The sequence below is a fragment of the Heteronotia binoei genome, chromosome 21 (genome assembly GCF_032191835.1).
Source record: "Heteronotia binoei isolate CCM8104 ecotype False Entrance Well chromosome 21, APGP_CSIRO_Hbin_v1, whole genome shotgun sequence".
NCBI lineage: Eukaryota > Metazoa > Chordata > Lepidosauria > Squamata > Gekkonidae > Heteronotia > Heteronotia binoei.
Genome location: NC_083243.1, coordinates 17,256,143 through 17,281,159, shown reverse-complemented (window position 1 = coordinate 17,281,159; position 25,017 = coordinate 17,256,143). Strand labels below are relative to the sequence as shown.

Below are 25,017 nucleotides of genomic sequence, written 5' to 3'. Positions count from 1 at the left end.
AGTGAGCACCCCAAGTCAAGACCTACGGAAAAGGGAGAATTCTGAGAAGGCACTTTCCCCTAACATTCTCCTGTGTCTTTGGAAGAAGTTGCACCTGAAACGGTTTCCCTTGCACGGACCTGTTAATGTCACAGAAGTATCTCCTATGCAGAATCAAGTTTCTCGGATCCGGGATCATCAATTGCTAATTTGTGCAACTGAAGCCAAGAGAAACGAAGGTCAGAAATAACTGATGTGCTCCCGCTCACCTGTAAATGATGCCTTTCTCGTGGAGGAACATGAGAGCGGAAATGATTTCCGCGGCGTAGAACCGGGCCCGGGCTTCGTCGAATCGACGGGATTTCTGAATGTGGAACATCAGGTCCCCTCCGTTCACAAACTCCATGACGAAGTAGAGGCGGTCCTAACGGAAGACACAGGAGATGTTACCCTCAACAGAGGCCTGTGCAAAGGAGTTCCTTTCTCCCCCTGCACTGATCGACTTGTCACAAATCCAAGTGCCAAAAAGAAAAATCGAAGACTATAATTCAGTAAGCTTATAAAAGAAGCCCCTAACCTAACGCCTCCACAGGCAGCTGCTGGCATGACCTTGGTTCAGTCATGTGTTCTGTCAGAGCTGTTCTCGCAAGAGCAGGTTCTGTCAGAGCTCTTTCAGCCCCACCTGTGTCTGCTGTGGGAAGGGAAAGGAGATTGCAAACCACTCTTTTGGATAGTGAAAGGTGGGGTATCCATCCAATCTCCTCCTCCTCCAATGGTCTGATTCAGTATAAGGCAACTACAAGTGCGTGTGTGAACATACTGAACTGTTTGTTTGTCCAAGTGGAACAGCCTGTTCTGCATGCAGAAGATCCCAGGTTTGATCCCTGACATCTCCAGTTGAAAGAACTTCAGGTTATAGGCAGGGGTTGTTTTGTAGAAAAATAGGTGGTAGAACTCACTAGCATAACTCATTAGCATATGCCCCTGCCAGCCAAAAGCAATGCAAGAAAGGAGAGCCCTGGGCAAGCAAGGCCTGCTTGGGCTGGCTAGAGATCCAGCCAGCCCAAGCAGGCCTTGCTCACCTGGGGCTCTCCTGGGCCACTGCCCCTCAGTCAAAAGGCCAGCAAGCCACCCATCACCCAAAATCACATAAGAAGTGGAGAAAGGGTGGCGTGGGCTTCTCCAGGGGTTAATGAGGGCTGCTGGGGGTGTGGCAAAGTCGCTGGTGGCTGGCTGGCTGCCTGCTCTCCTAACCCAGGGATTGTTATGCAGCTGCACCTACTATTCAATGGACAAGGAAGGTGGGGAGGAAGAGTGGAACCATCAGAAAGGTTCAGGAGCTGCGCCCCTGTGAGCTCCTGCTGAAGCTGACGTCTGGTTGTAGGTGATGTGAGAGACTTCTGTGGAGACCCTGGAGAGCTGCTGCCAGCTTGAGTAGACAATATGGTCTCAGTGGACAGACTGACGGCCTGATTCAGTACAAGGCGGCTTCATGTGAGCAACATCTGGCCAGAGGACAGGGCTCAATTCTCCCTAACAGCTCTTTATCCATGCCTGTAATCTGGAGAAGTCCAGAATATGTTTACAAGATCATGCACGGGATAGAGAAGGTAGAGAAAGAAGTCCTTTTCTCCCTTTCTCACAATACGAGAACTTGTGGGCACTCAATGAAATTGCTGAGCAGTCAGCTTAGAACGGATAAAAGGAAGTCTTTCTTCACCCAAAGGGTGATTAACACATGGAATTCACTGCCACAGGAGGTGGCGGCGGCTACAAGCATAGACAGCTTCAAGAGGGGGTTGGATAAACATCTGTAGCAGAGGTCCATCAGTGGTTATGAGCCACAGTGTATTCTTGGAACTCTCTGTCTGGTGCAGTGATGCTCTGTATTCTTGGTGTTTGGGGGGGGGCACAGTGGGAGGGCTTCTAGTGTCCCAGCCCCATTGATGGACCTCCTGATGGCACCTGGTTTTTTTGGCCTCTGTGTGACACAGAGTGTTGGACTGGATGGGCCATTGGTCTGATCCAGCATGGCTTCTCTTATGTTCATATGTACAGAATTAGCACAGACGGTGTCCTGAAACACATAAACCCATGTACTATGGTTTTCCCAGGCAAAGCATAAATTATACATGCTGTGACTCAAACGGTGCTATCAAGTCTGCATAATTCATGGGGGTCACAGAGTCCAGTTTTCCCGAATTACCCGTCAGGGCAGAGGTGAGATGCGTTTAAGCGAGAATGCATGCATGCTCTTGGCAACGATCCCTTGTGGTGGCTGGTGATTCTGAGAAGTGGCCAGGAAGAGGCGGAGCCAAGGGGACAACCGTGACGTCCAAAGCCGGTGGATGTACCGAGAAAAATCTCAGTTGCACAACTGTTCTGGATTAGAGCCAAACCGAGCCAGACGGAGAAGCGTTACTGTAAATGAACAAGGCACTTTCAAGGAAACGAGAACAATTTATGTGGATCGCAGCAGGTTGGCTCACGTCCAGATGTTCACGCCACATGTGCTGACAAGCTGAGACAGGATTTTTTTTCCAATTTGGTGTAGTGGTTAAGTGTGCAGACTCTTCTCTGGGAGAACCGGGTTTGATTCCCCACTCCTCCACTCGCAGCTGCTGGAATGGCCTCGGGTCAGCCATAGCTTTTGTAGGAGTTGTCCTTGCAAGGGCAGCTGCTGTAAGAGCTCCCTTAGCTCTACCTACTTCACAGGGTGTCTGTTGTAAGGTGGGGGAGAAGGAAAAGGAAAAGGAGACTGTGACCGCTTTGAGATTCTGAAATTCATAGTATAGTGCTATTGACAAGGACATTGTAGAAGCAGGAATGGATGAGGAACAAGAGCCACCAAGGTTTTTCTTCACCCAAAGGGTGATTAACATGTGGAATTCATTGCCGCAGGAGGTGGCGGAGGCTACAAGCATAGCCAGCTTTAAGAGGAGATTGGATAAAAATATCGAGCAGAAGTCCATCAGTGGCTATTAGCCACAGTATATATATGTGTGTATACACACAAACATATATTGGCCACTGTGTGACACAGAGTGTTGGACTGGATGGGCCATTGGCCTGATCCAACATGGCTTCTCTTATGTTCTTATGTGTGACACAGAGTGTTGGGTGGGCCATTGGCCTGATCCAGCTCTGCTTCTCTTATGTGTGACACAGAGTGATGGACTGGATGGGCCATTGGCCTGATCCAACATGGCTTCTCTTATGTTCTTATGTGTGACACAGAGTGTTGGATGGGCCATTGGCCTGATCCAGCTCTGCTTCTCTTATGTTCTTATGTGTGACACAGAGTGATGGACTGGATGAGCCATTGGCCTGATCCAACATGGCTTCTCTTATGTTCTTATGTGTGACACAGAGTGTTGGGTGGGCCATTGGCCTGATCCAGCTCTGCTTCTCTTATGTTCTTATGTGTGACACAGAGTGCTGGACTGGATGAGCCATTGGCCTGATCCAACATGGCTTCTCTTATGTTCTTATGTGTGACACAGAGTGTTGGACTGGATGGGCCACTGGCCTGATCCAACATGGCTTCTCTTATGTTCCTATGTGACACAGAGTGTTGGACTGGATGGGCCATTGGCCTGATCCAACATGGCTTCTCTTATGTTCTTATGTCCTGCATAACATGGATCTATACAAAACTAAACTGCCCTTCCAAAAAGTGCTTCAAGGACTAGTGGGAACTAGGACCAGGTCCAAAGACCATTTCGCACTGTAAAAGAACCGCCACGGGTCAAATTAGGGGCCTCAGTCTCCCAGGCAACCCCGCAAGCTTCAAGGCTGAGTCTCCCCAAATGTTCTAACTGCAACACCATGTTGGTTCTTTATTCTGTGGCAGACACAGTAGCTGTTTTTTTAAATGGGTCCCCTTGAAAGATCTGAAATCCTACTGCTGAACTATTGGCCTCAAGGAACATATCCCCCAAGAAACAAAAGACCTGATAGATACAATGATCGCAGTTGCCAGAACATCAATTGCCACCAAATGGAAAAACCAACCAGCACCTGACCTATCTCTATGGGTGTTGCTAACTGTGGGATCAATATAGAATGGAGGATATTTCAGGTAGAATCTACAGAGCAATGCAAAAAAAAAAAAAAAACCCTTGACTGTAAGCTGGCAGTATTTTCCACCACCATCACCAGGAGTGGAATTCTAGCAGTAGCTCCTTTGCATATTAGGCCACACCCCCTGATGTAGCCAGTCTTCCAAGAGCTTACAAGGCTCTTTTTTGTAAGCTCTTGGAGGATTGGCTACGTCAGAGGGGTGTGGCCTAATAGGCAAAGGAGCTCCTGCTAGAATTCCACTCCTGGTGATGGTGGTTGAAAATACTGCCAGCTTACAGTCAAGGCTTTTTTTTGTAGCAGGAATTCCTTTGCCTATTAGGCCACACACCCCTGATGTAGCCAATCCTCCTGGAGCTTACAGTAGGCCCTATACTAAGAGCCCATATGTGATTCAGCTATGTGATTCATGCTCAAAGAACCAGTTTGGTGTAGTGGTTAAGTGTGCAGACTCTTATCTGGGAGACCCGGGTTTGATTCCCCACTCCTCCACTTGCACCTGCTGGAATAGCCTTGGGTCAGCCATAGCTCTGGCAGAGGTTGTCCTTGAAAGGGCAGCTGCTGTGAGAGCCCTCTCCAGCCCCACCCACCTCACAGGGTGTCTTTTGTGGGGGAGGAAGGGAAAGGAGATTGTGAGCCGCTCTGAGACTCTGTCCTTGAAAGGGCAGCTGCTGTGAGAGCCCTCTCCAGCCCCACCCACCTCACAGGGTATCTGTTGTGGGGGAGGACGGGAAAGGAGATTGTAAGCTGCTCTGAGTCTGATTCAGAGAGCAGGGTGGGGTATAAATCTGCAGTCTTCCTCTTCTTCTAAGCGAGCCCCTGTGAAAGCTATACATGATCTTTTTTTTTTTAAAGGGAAACTTGTCAGAATAAAAGCAGCGAGTCCAAGAGGCTTTCGGCTGCCTGTCCATTTAGAAGAATACTAATCGCAGCGAGGTCCCGTAAGGTGGCAGCTGCCACGTTGCCTCAGATAACCTTTTCTGGGATTGAAACGGAACATGTGACTCCGGCGGCTGTTTATTCCCCCCCACCCCCCTCAGCAGTCTGACAGATGGGTCCTCCAGTCTTTAGGCTTGCCTGGCCTGCCACCTTGTGGCCCCAAATGGTAGCAGCAGGGCATGTCCGCCTCCCTGGCCACAAAATTCCAAAACAAAAAAAGAGAAATATATTATCTCTCTTTTAGAACAGTGTATCAGAATATTTGGGGTTTTTTGTTTGCTTGTTTTTGTATCGACATGCTCAAACGGGGGATATTGGCTGTTTCTCTTATTGCGTATACCAACCCATCCTATGGCAAACTATATGGATGTTCAAAGGGCTTTTTGTTGGCATTTAATAGGAATGATAGTAGTTGTATATTAGGATATTTTATTAATATAGTAGAGGTTTGCCCAGTCACAGATGCGTGATTCCGAGGCTTGACTTCGCGAACGAAGATTTAAGAAAGGTGCAGTATGGATGTTATAACCTCTCGAGAAACCATGCCCTCTATTTAAACTAACAAAGCCAGAATGTCACCGAGATTTATGGCACTTCACACCTATAACAGCAGTCTGCTTTTTATCACCCTCCAGTGTTGTTTTCAGCCCTGCTTTGTCCTAATACTAAGAACATAAGAGAAGTCATGTTGGATCAGGCCAATGGCCCATCCAGTCCAACCCAATATATGTGTAGCCGCCACCACCTCCTCTGGCAGTGAATTCCACGTGTTAATCACCCTTTGGGTGAAGAAGGACTTCCTTTTATCCGTTTTAACCCGACTGCTCAGCAATTTCATTGAATGCCCACGAGTTCTTGTCTTGTGAGAAAGGGAGAAAAGTGCTTATTTCTCTACTTTCTCCATCCCATGCATAATCTTGTAAACCTCTATCATGTCACCCCGCAGTCGACGTTTCTCCAAGCTAAAGAGCCCCAAGCGTTTTAACCTTTCTTCATAAGGAAAGTGTTCCAGCCCTTTAATCATTCTAGTTGCCCTTTTCTGCATTTTTTCCAATGCTGTAATATCCTTTTTGAGGTGTGGTGGCCAGAACTGCACACAGTATTCCAAATGAGGACACACCATCGATTTAGACTAACAAACACAGATCCCCACTTGTGACTCTTTTAATCTGCTAGAAACATTCCCATGATTCTACACTGCCCACTTGTTTTAAGAATTGCTGCTTGCCGTTCCCATTTTGTCTGATGAAGTCTGCTTAAGAGCGTACGAAAGCTGACATTCAGAATAAAACTTAGTTGGTCTTAAAGGTGCCACTTGTCTACTGCTTTGTTCCCAAAACAAAAGTTACACAGTTAAGACCAGGGGTGGCTGAACTGTGGCTCAGGAGCCACATGTGGCTTTTTCACACACGTTGTGTGGCTCTCAAAGCCCCCACTGCCCTGTCGGCCAGCTTGGAGAAGGCGTTTGTTTCTATAAATTGCTTCTTCAAGCCAAGCCAGCCAGCAGTTTGGAGAATGCATTTAAAGTTGTTTTCCTTTCACCTCTCTCTCTCCTCCCTCACCCCATCTATTGGCCTTCCTGCCTGCCTTGTGGCTCTTGTAAGTTTACCTTTTTCGCGATAAACTTGGGAGATTTATTTACGCTCCACAGTAATACTCCTTCTAAGCTGTGGAGTCTTGAGAGCAAAAATTCTACTTTGTGAGCTGCTGGCATTAAAGTTGCAAGCTCCTGCATCAATCAATTAGTGCGCCCTGGGGCCATTTTTCCTGAGCTAAGACAAAAGTGTGTGAACCGGAGGCGAAAAAACTGTGAGCTAGCTCACACTAACTCAGCTTAGAGGGAACATCGGTCCTCGGTATCACGCATCTGTGACTGGGCAAAACTCTACTATATTAATTAAATATCCTAATATACAACTACTATCATTCCTATTAAATGCCAGCAAAAAGCCCTTTGAACAAAACCAAAGCAGCAAAAATCACTGTGCACACCGTTCAATGCTGTTGTCAATTTATATGGTTGTAAATAATAAACACTTAATACAAACACCAATGTGAATTTGAGTCCTTGATGTTATGCAGGCCTCAGATTCAGCAGGAGCTCACAGGAGCACAGCTCCTGAACCCTTCTGACAGCCCCCCCCTCCTCCTCCCCACCTATCTACCTTATCCACTGAATAGTAGGCGCAGCTGCATAACAATCCCTGGATTAGGAGAGCGGGCAGCCAGCCAGCCAGCCACCAGGGGCTTTGCCACGCCCCCCAGCAGCCCTTATTAACCCCTGGAGAAGCCACGCCACCCTTTCTCCACTTCTTATGTGATTTTAGGTGGCTTGCTGGACTTTTGACTGGGGGGGGTGGCCAAGGAAAGCCCCAGGTGAGTGAGGCCTGCTTGGGCTGGCTGGATCTCTAGCCAGCCCAAGCAGGCCTCACTCACCTGGGGCTCTCCTTTCTTTCATCAGGTTGTTTTGGGCTGGTGGGGGGCAGCATATGCTAATCAGTTATGTTAATGAGTTCCACCACCTGTTTTTCTATAAAATGACCCCTGATGTTATGTATTATACCAACTTCCACCCAAAAGTCCAAAGTCCAAGTTTTGTATCCACTGAAGTATACTCAGAAGATCTATAAAAGTCTCTAGTTCCCTAAGCATCCCTAAGCATGCACTTTGCACACACAGCACAATGACGTCACCCAGAAGTGATGTCATCATGCTGGGGATGCTCTAGGATTTGTGGTAAAAACTCTATGGTACCATAGATTTTTTTTTTATCACTTGTAAATGCAATTCAGCACACACACACAAAAGAGCTGTCAGGTCTTCTCGAAGAATAATGCGACTACACGCATCCAAGGCAGGGTTTTTTTGTGTGGAAAAAGCCCAGCAGGAACTTATTTGCATATTAGGCCACACCCCCTGGTGTTAAGCTGGATAGAACTGCATTCCTGTGCGTTCCTGCTCAAAAAAGCCCTGAGCCTAGGTTTACACGCATGTTTCAAGTATGGTCTTCTTCATGGTCGCAGAATCACGTAGGTTTCCCAATCCCCAGGTCCCAGCAGGGGATCCCCCAGTTTTACAGGCTTTTGCTTGTCACACCCTTGCTCCTGGCTCCGCCCCCAATGTCTCCTGGCTCCACCTCCAAAGCCCCCAGATATTTCTTGAATTGGACTTGGCAACCCTAGAATCACGGTGTAATTCGACTGGAACCAAATGCTCAACGAACTATTCTCACCCGGGAACAAGCCATCGAAAGCTGTCACAAGCCGTCTAAAACTATCAAAGTCAAGAAGGTTGACTTTTACAGGAAGCCCCGCCCCCACAGCCACCGTGCACCTCTAGAGCTCGGGCAGGTTTAGAAACCTGAAAACAGGTCCCGTTTCAAAATGTGTGTGCGTTTGTGTGCCTTTAAAGTTTAGCCGGAAGTACTTCATGGGGAAGGGTCAGCAGTACAGGAACTAAGTGTGTGTGTGTGTGTGAGAGAGAGAGCAGCCTAATTCCTGTTCTTTTCAGATGTCCTTGTGGAGGAACCAGACCCAGTAAGTGTGTGTGTGTGAGAGGGAGAGGGTTGCCAATCCCCAGGTTTGGAGTCCCTCCCCCCGCTTTAGGGTCATCAGAAAGCTGCGGGGGCGGGGGAAAGGGAAGGGAAATGTCTACTGGGCACTCTATTATTCCCTATGGAGAACGATTCCAATAGGGAATAATGGAGAATCGAACAGTGGGTATCAGGGGCTCTGGGGGGCTGTTTGTTGAGGTAGAGACACCGAATTCTCAGTATAGCATCTAGTGCCTCTCCCCAAAATACCCCCCCAAGTTTCAAAATGATTGGACCAGGCGGTCCAATTCTATGAGCCTCAAAAGAAGGTGCCCCTATCCTTCATTATATCCTATGGATGGAAGGCATTTAAAAAGGTGTGCTGTTCCTTTAAATGTGATGGCCAGAACTTCCTTGGAGTTCAATCATGCTTGTCACACCCTTGCTCCTGACTCCGCCCACAATGTCTCCTGGTTCCACCTCCAAAGCCCCCAAATATTTCTTGAATTGGACTTGGCAACCCTAGAATCACAGTGTAATTCGACTGGAACCAATTGCTCAACAAACGATTCTCACCCGGGAACAAGCCATCGAAAGCTGTCACAAGCCGTCTAAAACTATGAAAGCCAAGAAGGTTCCCACTAGTTGAAGAAGTGAGCAGGGACTCACGAAGGCTCCTACCCTGCCACAAATTTTGTTAGTCTTTCAGGGGCTACTGGACCCTTGCTCTTTTCTACAGTCCCTGCTTTGGAAGCTGGATTGTATGGCGTTAGATCTTCCAGAGGGCCCTCCCTAAACCATGTCCTCCCCAGCTTCCAGCCCCAAATTGCCAGGGATTTACTCAGGGCTTTTTTGTAGAAGCTCCTTTGCCTATTAGGCCACGCCCCCTGATGTAGCCAGTCCTCCAAGAGCTTACAGGGCTCTTCTTACAGGGCCTACTGTAAGCTCCGAGAGGATTGGCTACATCACGGGGGTGTAGTCTAATATGCAAAAGTGTTCCTGCTACAATAAAAGGCCTGGAATGACCAATCCAGAGTTGGGAATGAGACAGACAGAGAGAGAGAGAGAGAGACAGAGAGAGAGGGAAAGAGACAGACAAGACAGGAAGAGAGAGACAGAGACAAAGAGTGTCCCAGGGACAAGGGGATATGGAGGAAAACATGGAGTATATCTTAAAATGCAAATAAATCCCAACCCTGCAGCTTCAAGCTGCCATCTCCCCCTGGAAAGCTTCTCCTTGAATTGTGACATCTTTGACCTCCTGGAAGGATGAAGTGCTCCCCTGCCCAGTTCCCAAGCATTACTGTCTTTAATGACTCTCCGGTGGCCGTGGACTCTCTGGTTTGATTGAGTAAACGGATCAGAGACTGAAGTGGTTTAATGGCCTAACACCCAGGGCTAAGTGATTGTGGAAAAAGCCAAACAGCAGCAGCAGCTTTGAGTAGCATTTCAGAGCTGAGCAGCAATTAAAAGCCGCTGGAAAAAAAAGTGGGCAGTTGCTCTCCTTGCCGTCTCACAAAGATCAGCTTTTGAAAAGAAGGAACGCCAAATTCACTCAGTATAGAAGTCACAGTCCTGACTCCTAATCTCACACTATTATTCTTTTTAACTGTCGAAGCAGGCTGTTACAGTCACCTTCCCAGCCCTTGCTTCAAGTGCTCCCGTCTTCTAAAAATAGGCAGGCAGCAACTAGGGTTCCCAAGTTCCTACGCTGCTGTGGCAGGGGACTCCTCTCGTGCACGGTGCGATGATGTCACCTGGAAGTGACATCATCATGCCAGGGACGCTCTAGGATTTGTGGTAAAAAACTCTATGGTATCATAGGTTTTGGTTTTTTTTTAAACCGTGAATCCTAGAGTGTCCCCAGCACAACCATAGACTTTTACAGTGAATCTTAGACCTTCCGTAGCATGATGTGCCTTGCACGATGATGGCATTTCTGGGTGATGTCACTGCACAGGGCACATCACGCGATGACAGAGCTCTTTGGGGTTGGGGGTCCCCCTGGTGGCCTGCTCCGTGCCAACAGGTTGGGGCCCCCCACACTGGGTGATCCCCTGCCCTTGGAGATCCCCTTGTGGCAACCCAGGAGATGGCCTTCTCAGTTGTGGCACCAAAACTCTGGAACTCTCTCCCAGGGAGACTCGCCTGTCCCTGCCCCCTGCTATCTTCTGCCTGTGGGCAAAGCCTTTTTTGTTTTGTCAGGTGTTTCCTCAGCGATCCCTGGCTAGCTTGATCTTGTTGGGTTTTGGAAGCAATGTCGAGTCAGTCCTGTTTAGTACTTGGATGGGAGACCACCAGGGAACTACTTGGCTTGCTATTGAAGGAAACATTGTCCTTTTGCACGACTAACGCCATTTTATAATGTTGCTTGTTCTACTTACTTAGGAACAAACTCTTCTACCCCAGGAGTACAGTGGGAGGGCTTCTGGAGTTCTGTCCCCACTGGTGGACCTCTTGATGACAGCTGGATTTTGGCCCTATGTGTGGCACTGGATGGACCATTGGCCCGATTCAACATGGCTTCTCTTATGTTCTTGTGTCTGAGGCAGTGATGCTCTGTATTCTTGGTGATTGGGAGGTAAGACTTGGAGGGACCCTGGAGTTCTCTGTCCCTGGTGGACCTCCTGATGGCCCCTGGGTTTTGGCCACTGTGTGACACAGAGTGTTGGACTGGATGGGCCATTGGCCTGATCCAACATGGCTTCTCTTATGTTCTTATGTCTGGGGCAGTGATGCTCTGAATTCTTGGTGCCTGGGAGACAAGACTGGGAGGGACCAGGGGAAAGGTTTTGTAGGGGAAAGGTGCAGTAGCTCAGTAGCATAACTCATTTGCATATGCCACACCCCTGATATCAGGGAATGTGGCATATGCAAATGAGTTACACTGCCTTCTGTAGCCTGGCTGAGAAGGACAGGGAATGTCTAGCAAATCTGTGCCTTCCGGACAGCCTGGGAAGCGTGGTGGTGGGGGAGATCTTTCCTTGTACTTCTGTAGCCAGCAGTATTTTCACCAGTTCAAAAGTCCATTTCCAAGACTTGCTTCAGCTTAATATTTAGAAAGGCTGGTGGCTTCCACATGGGAATGGTTCCACCCTCTGCTTTCATTGATCTGCAGAAGCACTGACAACCATGGTGGAAGTTCTGTTACAGGGATATTCTCCACAGTATTCCTTCACACTGACCATTCCCTCTCTCTGCCACTAGGGGGTGCTTTGCCTACTAGTTTTGCTTGAATGCTAGCAGATTGTACAGAACATTGGAAGAGCCCTGCTGGATCAGACCTGTGGTCCATCTACTCCACCATCCCTGTCTCACACAGTGGCCAACCAATTCCTCTAGAGGGCCAACAACAGGAAATAGAGGCTGAGGCCTTCATTAGAACATCAGAAGAGCCCTGCTGGATCAGCCCAGTGGTCCATCTAGTCCAGCATCCTGTCTCACACAGTGGCCAACCAGTTCCTCTGGAGGGCCAACAACAGGAAATAGAGGCCGAGGCCTTCACTAGAACATCAGAAGAGCCCTGCTGGGTCAGACCAGTGGTCCATCTAGTCCAGCATCCTGTCTCACACAGTGGCCAACCAGTTCCTCTGGAGGGCCAACAACAGGAAATAGAGGCCGAGGCCTTCACTAGAACATCAGAAGAGCCCTGCTGGGTCAGACCAGTGGTCCATCTAGTCCAGCATCCTGTCTCACACAGTGGCCAACCAATTCCATTGGAGGGCCAACAACAGGAAATAGAGGCCAAGGCCTTCATTAGAACATCAGAAGAGCCCTGCTGGGTCAGACCAGTGGTCCTTCTAGTCCAGCATCCTGTCTCACACAGTGGCCACCCAATTCCTCTGGAGGACCAGCAACAGAGCATAGAGGCTGAGGCTCTCCCCTGAGGTTGCCTCCTTGTCCTGGGATTCAGAGGTTGATGCCCCTACCATAGAGGTTTCAGTGACTCCCAAGCTCCCATGGTGGTTCACTGGATCAGCTTCACTGGATGCGTTCAAGTTCTAGTTATTTTGCGAGAGGGAGGAAAAGTTCTCTTTGTCCACTCTCTCTACACCATATAAACCTCTATCATGCCCCCCCCCCACTTTAGTTATCTCTTTTCCAAACTGGTAAGTCCCAGACTGTGTTGGTAGACACAGGTTCCCATTCTAGAAAAGCTGGAGACTACTAAGTTATCAAATGCAGATGGCGGGTGGGCATGCTTGCCCCCCGCCCCCCCTTACAAAACATTCCTACTTTCTGACCACATGGACCAGTTCTATGGCGTTCTCCCCTAGAAACCATGTTAATTGGAGTGACCGCTCTACTTTTCCCATAAACTTCTCAGCTAGAAAGTCGGACTAGGGGAGATCTGGATAGCCACCATATCCACATGCTTAACCTTATAACAAATGTGATTAGTGTAGCTTAAGGAAGATCTAACAGTTGCAAGTAATACTTAGAATCATAGAATCATAGAGTTGGAAGGGACCTCTAAGGTCGTCTAGTCCAACCCTCTGCACAACTCCCCAAAGTGGGAGCACATACAGCCGGGGCTGCGCAAGCTGCACTGGTTGCCAGTTGTATACCGGATTTGTTACAAAGTGCTGGTTATTACCTTTAAAGCCCTATATGGTCAAGGACCTGCCTACCTTAGGGACCGTCTCTCCCCATATGTGCCCCAGAGAGTACTGAGATCAGGTGCACAGAATTGGTTGACAATCCCTGGGTCAAAGGAGGCCAAACTGGAGAGTACACATGAAAGGGCCTTTTCGATCGCGGCTCCACACTGGTGGAACCAACTACCGGATGAAGTGCGGGCCCTGCGGAGTCTTGATCAATTCCGTAGGGCCTGCAAGACTACCCTTTTCCAAATGGCCTTCACTTAATATGGATTTAGTCTACTATATCCGGCCATCATAAACTACTGAGGAGAACATCTAGAATATTGCACTGTAAAGGTTAGTTTTAATTTTAATTTTGATGGTTTTAATTAGCAAATTATATATATTGTATTGAGATAATGTTTTTATATTGTAAATTGTAATTCCTATATGTTGTGAGCCGCCCTGAGCCTGCTCTGGCGGGGAGGGCAGGATATAAATAAAAATATATTATTATTATTATTATTATTACAATGCAGGAAACTCACAAATACCTCCCCCTAAATTCACAGGATCCGCATTGCTGTCAGATGACCTTCAAGCTTCTGTTTAAGAACCTCCAAGGAAGGAGAGCCCACCACCTCCTGAGGAAGCCTGTTCCACTGAGGAACCACTCTAAACTCACAAATATCTCCCCCTAAATTCACAGGATCCTCATTGCTGTCAGATGGCCCTCTAGCCTCTGTTTGAAAACCTCCAAGGAAGGAGAGCCCACCACCTCCTGAGGAAGCCTATTCCACTCAGGGCCAGATCTAGGGGGGGCAGAGGGGGGTGTTTGCCCTGGGCGCCCATGGAGGGGGGGCGACAAATTGGGTATGGAGTCCATTGTATTCTATGGGACCATAAGATAGAATGGCCCATAAGGGGGTGCCATTTTTTAATTTTGTGTCCCCCCCACCTCAAAAAACGTCGATCCAGTCCTGGTTCCACTGAGGAACCGCTCTGATTGTCAGGAAGTTCTTCCTAATGCTGAGCTGGAAACTTTTTTGATTTAATTTCAACCCGTTGGTTCTGGTCTGGCATTCTAGGGCCACAGAAAACTTACAGGTGTCTGGAAACAGCAGAAGAGCTGGGTGAGGAAGGGATGGTTCCTGGCCAGGGTCAGGATCCGTTTCTCAGTCATGGTGCATTCCACATCGTCGTCTTGGAGGATCACGTCTTTCTTCAGCACTTTGATGGCATAGAGATAGCCAGTCTCTTTGGTTTTAGCCAACATCACCTAAATACGTCAGGAAGTGGAAGAGGACAAAGAGGGAGAAAGAGAAGGCTCAGTGCTAGAGCATCTCCTTGGTGTGCAGAAGGTCTGAGGTTCAATCCCTGGAATCACCAGTTAAAAGGGAAAGGCAGTGGGTCGTAGAATCAAAGCATCATAGAGTTGGAAGGGACCTCCAGGGTCTTCTAGTGATGGGAAAGACCTCTGCCTAAGACCCTATAGAGGTGCTGCTAGTTTGAGTAGACAAGATTGACATCAATGGACCAAGGGTCTGATTCATTATAAGGCAGCTTAATGTGTTCATGCAGAGATTTTTTTGTAGCAGGAACTCCTTTGCCTATTAGGCCACACACCCCTGATGTAGCCAATCCTCCAAGAGCTTACAGGGCTCTTAGTACAGGGCCTTCTGTAAGCTCCAGGAGGATTGGCTACATCAGGGGTGGGTGTGGCCTAATATGCAAAGGAGGTCCTGCTAGAATTCCTTACAGGGCTCTTAGTACAGGGCCTATTGTAAGCTCCAGGAGGATTGGCTACATCAGGGGTGGGTGTGGCCTAATATGCAAAGGAGGTCCTGCTAGAATTCCTTACAGGGCTCTTAGTACAGGGCCTTCTGTAAGCTCCAGGAGGATTGGCTACATCAGGGGTGGGTGTGGCCTAATATGCAAAGGAGGTCCTGCTAGAATTCCTTACAGGGCTCTTAGTACAGGGCCTTCTGTAAGCTCCAGGAGGATTGGCTACATCAGGGATGTGTGGTCTAATAGGCAAAGGAGTTCCTGCTACAAAAAAAGCCCTGCACTTATGTCAGTATTCATCCATGGTCAACTGGGGGATATTCATCTATATTTTATATTATACATTGAAGACTACTTAGTCGATTCTAGTGGCTTTCCATCTAAATTCATGGCCTATGCTTTTAAATTTGTATTTTAAGTGCACCGTATAAAAAATGGATCTCTTTTGTTTCATTCATTTGGATATGCAGTAAGTCATGGCTGTAGTAAGTCGGGAACCAAAATGCTCCTCCACAAGGACATCACCAAGAAATCTCACCTTTCCGAAGCTGCCTTTCCCCAGCACTCGGATGAAGAGCAAGTCCTCGATCTTCAGCCTACTGGCTGAAACTTCAGCTACTCCGTTCTCATCCGTCACACTCTCTTTCTTCTGGCGCTTCAGCGTTGACCTGGAGACAAGTTTCTGCAGAGGGTGATGGAAAGGACAGGAAGTTATGAGGTTGCTTCCGTCAAAGGTGAGTTAGTTGTTAAACACTCTGATTCACTGCCACAGGAGGTGGTGGCAGAGACAAGCATGGATAGCTTCAAGCGGGGATTGGATAAACATCTGGAGCAGAGGTCCATCAGTGGCTATTAGCCACATGGTATTGGAACTCTCTGTCTGAGGCAGTGATGCTCTGTATTCTTGGTGCTTGGGAGTGGCCACAGTAGGAGGGGTTCTAGTGTCCTGGTCCCACTGGTGGACCTCCTGATGACACCTGGTTTTTTTGGCCACAGTGTGATGCAGAGTGTTGGACTGGATGGGCCATTGCCTGATCCAACATGGCTTCTCTTATGTTCTTATGTGTGCCACAGAGTGTTGGACTGGATGGGCCATTGGCCTGATCCAACATGGCTTCTCTTATGTTCTTATGAGTGCCACAGAGTGTTGGACTGGATGGGCCATTGGCCTGATCCAACATGGCTTCTCTTATGTTCTTATGTGTGCCACAGAGTGTTGGACTGGATGGGCCATTGGCCTGATCCAACATGGCTTCTCTTATGTTCTTATGTGTGCCACAGAGTGTTGGACTGGATGGGCCATTGGCCTGATCCAACATCGGTTCTCTTATGTTCTTATTGGGCAATCATTTTAAATGGGGATGTCCCCAGATTTCTGCAACCATAAGAACCAGAAACAGAGAGAGACATCCAGCGAGGTGCAGTGAAGTGTCTTACTAGGATCTGGGAAATTCAGGTTTGAATCCCCTCTTCTGCCATGGAAATTTTCTGGATGAACTTGGGCCTGTCACTCTCTCTCAACCTAACTTACCTCACAGGGTTGTTGTGAGCATAAAATAGAAACGAGAATGATGTAAGCAGCTTTGGGTTCCCATAGGAGTGAAAGATAGGATATAAATAAAGTAAATGAATAAAAGAATGAATCTTGCTCAGTAGCAAACTGAAAGTTGGCAGGGAACTGAGAATCCATTCCAGAGGATGCAGCGATGGCCATGAGCACAGGTAGGTTTAAAAGGTATTTAGATAAGTTCATGAACAAGAGGTCCTTCAAGAGCTGCTCATCATGGTTACTGAAAGGAGCCTCCATGTACAGACAGGGCCGGCTCATACACTACACAAACTCGGCGGTTGCCTAGGGCACCGGAAGGGAGGGGGCGCCGAATTGGGCTCCCCCTCCCCCTGGTGCCCAAGGCAACTGGATAAATCTGCCTCCCTCCCCCCTTGCTGCCGCTGCCGCCAGCCCCCTCCCTTCTGCTGTGCTCTTGCAGCCTTTCCACCACACTCCCACCGCCCACCTCCCCCCACCCTCGAAGCTCGCCACAACAATGCTGAGCCCTAGTACCAGCTTCTCGCAGCCACGTCTGCGCATTTTGTGAAGGGATGGATGGAGGAGACTTCGCTCCCCCCCCCTCACTTCCGGTTCTGGAAAGGAGGGGGGAGATGCCTCCTCCAGCCGTCTCTTCACAAAATGCGCAGATGCGGCTGCGAGAAGCCAGTAGTAGGGCTCAGCATTGTCGTGGCAAGCTGGGGTGGGTGTGTGAGTGGAGCACAGTGGGGAGGGGCGAGAGAAGCGTGGGGGGGGGGGAGCCTGCCTAGGGTGCTATGTGCTGTTATGCCGATGTAGTCTACAGAGGCAGTAAACCTCTGAATCCCAGTGCCAAGAGGCCACATAAACGGAAAGCCTTGGCCTCTATGGCCTGTTATTGGCCCTCCAGAGGAACTGGTTGGCCACTGTGTGAGGCAGGATGCTGGACTAGATGGACCACTGGTCTGATCCAGCAGGGCTCTTCTGATGTTCTAATGAAGGCCTCAGCCTCTGTACCCTGCTGTTGGACCTCAGGAGGAACTGGTTGGCCACTGTGTGAGACAGAATGCTGCACTAGATGGACTACTGGTCTGATCCAGCCAGGCTCTTCTGATGTTTTAATGAAGGCCTCAGCCTCTATGCCCTGCTGTTGGCCCTCCAAAGGAACTGGTTGGCCAGTGTGTGAGACAGGAGGCTGGACTAGAGGGACCACTGGTCTGAACCAGCAGGGCTCTTCTGATGTTCTAATGAAGGCCTCAGCCTCTGTGCCCTGCTGTTGGACCTCCAGAGGAACTAGTTGGCCACTGTGTGAGACAGAATGCTGGACTAGATGGACTTTTGGTCTGATCCAGCAGGGCTCTTCTGATGTTCTAATGAAGGCCTTAGCCTCTGTGCCCTGTTGTTGGTCCTCCAGAGGAACTAGTTGGCCACAATATGAGACAGAATGCTGGACTAGATGGACCACTGGTCTGATCCAGCCGGGCTCTTCTGATGTTCTAACGAAGGCATTGGCCTCTATGCCCTGCTGTTGGCTTTCCAGAGGAACTGGTTGACCACTGTGTGGCAGGAGTCTGGATTAGATGAACCCTCACTGATCCAGCAGGGCTCTTATGTTCTTAAGGGATGCTTTTTGACAGGATGCTGCACTAGATGGACTACTGGTCTGATCCAGCCAGGCTCTTCTGATGTTTTAATGAAGGCCTCAGCCTCTATGCCCTGCTGTTGGCCCTCCAGAAGAACTGGTTGGCCACTGTGTGAGACAGAATGCTGGACTAGATGGACCTCTGGTCTGATCCAGCAGAGCTCTAATGAAGGCCTCAGCCTCTGTGCCCTGTTGTTGGCTCTCCAGAGGAACTAGTTGGCCACTGTGTGAGACAGAACGCTGGACTAGATGGACCTCTGGTCTGATCCAGCAGGGCTCTTCTGATGTCCTAATGAAGGCCTCAGCCTCTGTGCCCTGTTGTTGGTCCTCCAGAGGAACTAGTTGGCCACTGTGTGAGACAGAATGCTGGACTAGATGGACCCTGGTCTGATCCAGCAAAGCTCTTCTGATGTTCTAATGAAGGCCTTAGCCTCTGTGCCCTGTTGTTGGTCCTCCAGAGGAACTAGTTGGCCACTGTGTGAGACAGAATGCTGGACTAGATGGACCACTGGTCTGATCCAGCCGGGCTCTTCTGATGTTCTAACGAAGGCATTGGCCTCTATGCCCTGCTGTTGGCTTTCCAGAGGAACTGGTTGACCACTGTGTGGCAGGAGTCTGGATTAGATGAACCCTCACTGATCCGATCCAGCAGGGCTCTTATGTTCTTAAGGGATGCTTTTTGAAGCTGTATGGTCAGATGATGGAGCAGCAGAACTTCCTTGTAATAAAATAAGTGGCTGTTCATGTTGGATCTGCCCCATATATTTCTCTGTATCCAATTCAACCCCCTACAGCACAGAAGAAGATATTTAATGATGCAATACAATGACGGGGGGGAAAGGGGAAAAAGGAAATCACAGACTCACCCCATTGGGAGAAATATTCCCTGGCTGCAAACCCATACATGCCAGCGTCTTGGCAAGCTCTGCTGCATTCACCCCGCAGTTGGGTGCTACGTTGGCTTCACATCGTATATGTACATTCATTTTACAGACTAAAAAAAGACAAAACAAGAAAACCAGAGAGTCAAACTGAGCAACCCCCAAGATGACAATTCTGCCACACCTCTGATGTCACCATTGTTTCACACAGGGGTTTTTTCTGTAGGAAAAGCCCAGCAGGAACTCATTTGCATGTTAGACCACACACCCAATACCAAGGCAGCCAGAACTGCGTTCCTGTGCTTTCCTGCTTTTTTTTTAAACCTAACTTCCAGTATGCACCAGAAGTGCCATCATCAGGTTGCCAGCTTGGGAACGGGTTACCCTCTTTCTCTGATGAGGATTATCCTCCTATGATAAGACAGGGCAGTCCATGACTTGAATTAAGGTTCCCAAGCGGTCTGGGGCCCAATTTTGCCCAGAAGCAGGGCTTTTTTTGTAGCAGGAACTCCTTTGTATATTGGACCACACCCCTCTCATGTAGCCAATCCTCCTGGAGCTTATGGTAGTTCCTTTGCATATTAGGCCACACCCCTTTCATGTAGCCAATCCTCCTGGAGCTTACGGTAGTCCCTTTGCATATTAGGCCACACCCCTCTCATGTAGCCAATTCTCCTGGAGTTTACGGTAGTCCCTTTGCATATTAGGCCACACCCTTCTCATGTAGCCAATCCTCCTGGAGCTTACGGTAGTCCCTTTGCATATTAGGCCACACCCCTCTCATGTAGCCAATCCTCCTGGAGTTTACAATAATCCCTTTGCATATTAGGCTACTCCCCCCAATGTAGCCATTCCTCCTGGAGCTTACAGTAGGCCCTGTAATAAGAGACCTGGAAGCTCTTGGAGGATTGGCTACATCAGGGGTGTGTGGCCCAACATGCAAAGGAGTTCCCCTTCAAAAAAAAAAAAGCCCTGCTCAGGAGTGTAGTGCAGGGGCAGCTGAGTCTTCATTTGCCATCTTTGCAAGCCAAAACTGCAGTGGCTGAGCGTTGGTTGCCAACTTGTAACCTCTAGTTTGGCTTTCACACTAGCGCAAGTCTGCATAGCGCTACACCAGAAGAGCGCAACTGCCGGAACTTCACTATCTTAGCTGAAATGGACACAGGCCCAGTGGAAAAGCTTATCCCACATGAGAATGGCACCAAACAGAGAGCTTTCAGCTTACTTTTGCACTGCAGACCCTGCCGCATGATGCCCCAAAGCAAGGAGCCACAGTGGTCGCAGAAAGTCGGCACTTTGTAATTGTGGATTCGGAACTTGTGCGGGATGTTAATTCCAAACCTCTGTTCGGAAATCTGAGGAGGAAAGAATAAAAAAAGGAAAGGGTGGTTACACGGGGAGGCATAAAATGAGAAAGAAAGAAAGAAAGAAAGAAAGAAAGAAAGAAAGAAAGAAAGAAAGAAAGAAAGAAAGAAAGAAAGAAAGAAAGAAAGAAAGAAAGAACAAGAGAGAATGTAATAGCATAAGAGAAGCCATGTTGGATCAGGCCAATGGCCCATCTGTCCAACACTCTGTGGTCAAAACCCAGGTGCCACCAGGAGGTCCACCAGCAGGACCAGCTGGCTGCACACACCCAGGGCTTTTTTTGTAGCAGGAACTCCTTTGCATATTAGGCCACACCCCTCTTATGTAGCTAATCCTCCAAGAGCTTACAGGGCTCTTATTACAGGGCCTACTGTAAGCTCTTGGAGGATTGGCTACATCAGGTGGGTGTGGCCTAATATGCAAATGAGTCCCTGCTACAAAAGAAGCCCTGCGCACATTAGCACATTGCTAATATTCCTTGGTTATAAGCACTCAGCACAAATGCGCCATGGCTCAAATAACTGCGAAGGGTCTTTGCCCAGTGGTAGAGTATCTATTTGGCATTCAAAGGGCCCCAGGTTCGATTCCCAGCTCCTCAGCTCAAAGGATTACGCAGTAAGTAATGTGAAAAACTTCTACCTGAGTCCCTAGGGGGCTACAATCTGTCTGTGTAGACAACACTTGGGAGAAAATCCCACTGAAATCAGTGGCCATTATTTTTAAGTAAACCTCCTTAGGATTGTGCATCAGAACTTTTAAGTTACCACAAGACCCTAGCAGCAGAAAAGAGCAGAAGTCCAGTAGCACCTTAAAAGGTAAAAGTAGTCCCTGAATTAAGGAAATGGCCAGAAAAAAAGAAAATTATAAGGGAGATTACAATATTGCAAGCACAAATGAGGCATTTGTTAAATAAAGAATTGGAATGGAATTTGAAAAAATTAAAACAGAAATCTTTCAAGGGAACGAATAAACCTGGAAAATATTTGGCCTGGCAATTGAAGAAAAAGAGAGAAAGTAAAATTATGAATAAAATTGTGGCTGATGGAAGAGAGATGGTAGATCAAGAAGGAATAAAGAGAGAATTTTTTAAATATTATGCTAAACTATTTAAAGGTGTTAAAGAAAAGAAGGAAAAGATAGAAGCATATTTGCAGAAGATTAAAATATTACCCTTAACTGATTATATGGAAAAAGTTTTGAATGATCCAGTTGAAAAAATAGAAATTGAAGTAGCGATTAATGCAATGAAAATTGGAAAGGCACCTGGACCAGATGGATTTACGGCAAAATTTTTTAAAACGTTTAAAGAAGAATTAATACCGAAACTTCAAAAATTAATGAATGTGATACGAATAAACGGGAAAATACCAAATACATGGAAGGAAGCAGTAATTTCGTTGATTCCAAAGGAAGATAGAGATGTCACTAATGTAAAGAATTATAGACCAATCTCATTATTAAACAATGATTATAAGATATACACAAGAATCTTAGCAGAACGGCTTAAACAATATCTAATAAACTTTATAAAGGAAGACCAAGCGGGTTTTCTCCCTAAAAGGCAAATAAGAGACAATATTAGAACTGTTGTAAATATTGTAGAATACTATGAAAGACATTCAGAGAAGAAAGTTGCATTATCCTTTGCGGACGCAGAGAAAGCTTTTGATAATTTGAATTGGGACTTTATGTTTGCAGTAATGGAGAAAATAAAGTTGGGGGAAAACTTTATAAGAATGATAAAAGCAATTTATACTGAACACGCAAGATCTTTATGTATGTATAAATGCAGATCTTACATCTACACTTTCCCCACAGCAAGCTGGGGACTCATTTTACCCTCAGAAGGATAGACGGCTGAGTCAACCTTGAGCCAGGTACCTGAACCCAGCTTCTGCCGGGATCGAACTCAGGTTGTGAGCAGAGAGCTCGGACTGCAGTACTGCAGCTTTACCACTCTGCACCACGGGGCTCATTCATTAATTCATTAATTAAGTAGCACCTTAAAAAGGTAAAGGTAGTCCCCTGTGCAAGCACCAGTCTTTTCCGACTCTGGGGTGACGTTGTTTTCACAACGTTTTCACGGCAGACTTTTTACGGGGTGGCTTGCCATTGCCTTCCCCAGTCATCTACACTTTCCCCCCAGCAAGCTGGGTCCTCATTTTACTGACCTCAGAAGGATGGAAGGCTGAGTCAACCTCAGGTCAGCTACCTGAACCCAGCTTCCACCGGGATCGAACTCAGGTCGTGAGCAGAGCTTAGGACTGCTTTACCACTCTGACCGTAAAGACTAACAAAATTTGTGGCAGGGGAGGAGCTTTCGTGAGTTACCGCTCATGTCTTCAGACCTAGCTCTTCCCCATCTCTTTCCCTCCCCCTACCTTTTAACAAGATAAAGGAACACAATGACTTCTCAGGAAAACAAAAATAACCTTGAGGAGGAAAAAAACCTGAACAATAACAGGGCTCCTTCTTCTCTAATTTACATTTCAATGGACGCAGGTGCTTCTGGTTTATCCCTATCTGGACCTTTGCCTCATTTTGGCAGGCAGAGAAGAGAAAAGAGACTTGTCTCCCCCCCCCCCCTCCAAACAAACAGATAAACAGAACAATGGGTTTCAGTTCAAGCGGCTAGGTTAGAAAGTGTTGACTCCTTTTTAATCAAAAGAACTTCATTTTCTTAGCAGAAGGATTCAGTATCTCAACTGCTGATAAAGATTCACCCGCGAAACAATGCAAAATTAGTTTCCCCTACTACACGCATGTGGTGGATATATAAACTGGCAAAAAGATGAAAGGAAACAAGAGGTAGAGATTATATAAATCAGGTTAGAGAGATGGATTCCCTATACAATGGGTTGCTAGTCCCCAGATGGTAAAATTGCAACCTTGATTTTATGTAACGTGAATTACTTGTTTCATTTGAATGTGGTTGTATAAATGTCGCTCCAGAGACATAATCACGTGGTCAAAGAAGAAGACGTTCGAAAACGTAAGCAGCGTGTTACCACGTTATGGAATCTATACATGTGGACAATCAACAGAAAAACAACCTTTGATTCATTCTTCTAAACCTACGCTTAATTCAAGGACTGTCGTCTTTGTTGGTTGAGTATACTGCAAACTTTGCATGTGGCACACAGAAGTAATTGCTGTTTAAACCTAGCAAACCTAGCATGTTTTTCTTAGTACTGTTGTTAAAAAGTTGATTGTGGTGCTTTCCCTTTAAACGCCGTTAACATAAATAAGAGAGCCAGTTTGGTGTAGTGGTTAAGTGTGCGGACTCTTATCTGGGAGAACCGGGTTTGATTCCCCACTCCTCCACTTGTACCTGCTGGAATGGCCTTGGGTCAGCCATAGCTCTGGCAGAGGTTGTCCTTGAAAGGGCAGATGCTGTGAGAGCCCTCTCCAGTCCCACCCACCTCACAGGGTGTCTGTTGTGGGGGAGGAAGGTAAAGGAGATTGTGAGCCGCTCTGAGACTCTTCGGAGTGGAGGGCGGGATATAAATCCAATATCATCTACCTCACGGGGTGTCTGTTGTGGGGGAGGAAGGTAAAGGAGATTGTGAGCCGCTCTGAGACTCTTCGGAGTGGAGGGCGGGATATAAATCCAATATCATCTACCTCACGGGGTGTCTGTTGTGGGGGAGGAAGGTAAAGGAGATTGTGAGCCGCTCTGAGATTCTTTGGAGTGGAGGGCGGGATATAAATCCAATATCATCATCATCATCTAAATACTCAATATTAAGCACTGATATAATGTTTGTGGAGAGTGTGTAATGCTTGTATTAAGCTGTGTTGTACTAGTTGTAATTGTTCATAGAATCATAGAGTTGGAAGGGACCTCCAAGGTCATCTAGTCCAACCCCCTGCCCAATGCAGGAAACTCACAAACACCTCCCCCTAAATTCACAGGATTTTCATTGCTGTCAGATGGCCATCTAGCCTCTGTTTAAAAACCTCCAAGAAAGGAGAGCCCACCACCACCTGAGGAAGCTTGTTCCACTGAGGAATCGCTCTAACGGTCAGGAAGTTCTTCCTTATGTTGAGCCGGAAACTCTTTTGATTTAATTTCAACCCATTGGTTCTGGTCCTACCTTCTGGGGTCACAGAAAACAATTCCACACCATCCTCTATAGGACAGCCCTTCAAGTACTTGAAGATGGTGATCATATCACCTCTCAGCCGCCTTCTCTCCAGGCTAAACATCCCCAGTTCCTACAGCCTTTCTTCATAGGACTTGGTCTCCAGATCCCTCACCATCATCACCTTCCTCTGGACCCGTTCCAGCTTGTCTATACCCTTCTTAAAATGTGGTGCCCAAAACTTAACACAATACTCCAGGTGAGGTCTTACCAGAGCAGAGTAAAGCGATACCATCACATCATGTGATCTTGACACTATACTTCTGTTGATGCAGCCCAAGATTGCATTTGCCTTTTTTAGCCACCGCGTCACACTGTTGACTCATGTTCAGTGTATGCTCCACTAAGGATCCTCTAGATCCTTTCTTTGTACAGTAATTTTTCACAGCCTCCTATGTTTTTCTCTACCTTGGCTGTGTTTCCCTTGTTTAGCTGCCAAGCCCCCAGATGGCGGCTGGAGATCTCCTGGAATTACAACTGATCTCCAGGTGACACAGATCCCAAACTGGTAATACTGCAAAGGGTTACCCTTCTATGCCACCCACAAACAGCCCATGTATG

The 25,017-nt window shown here is 47.6% G+C and overlaps 1 protein-coding gene across 1 annotated transcript in view; it reads right to left on the bottom strand.

The window, feature by feature from the left end:
• The window catches only part of PRKCH (protein kinase C eta), a 196,689-nt gene that overhangs the window by 75,851 nt on the left and 95,821 nt on the right, over positions 1-25,017 (bottom strand). The window contains exons 6-10 of the mRNA XM_060262476.1: positions 20,172-20,301; positions 18,932-19,059; positions 15,437-15,580; positions 14,219-14,392; positions 249-403 (exon numbers count right to left, since the gene is read on the bottom strand). Of these exons, the coding sequence (XP_060118459.1) occupies positions 249-403; positions 14,219-14,392; positions 15,437-15,580; positions 18,932-19,059; positions 20,172-20,301 (731 nt within the window). The remainder of the gene's footprint in view (positions 1-248; positions 404-14,218; positions 14,393-15,436; positions 15,581-18,931; positions 19,060-20,171; positions 20,302-25,017) is intronic.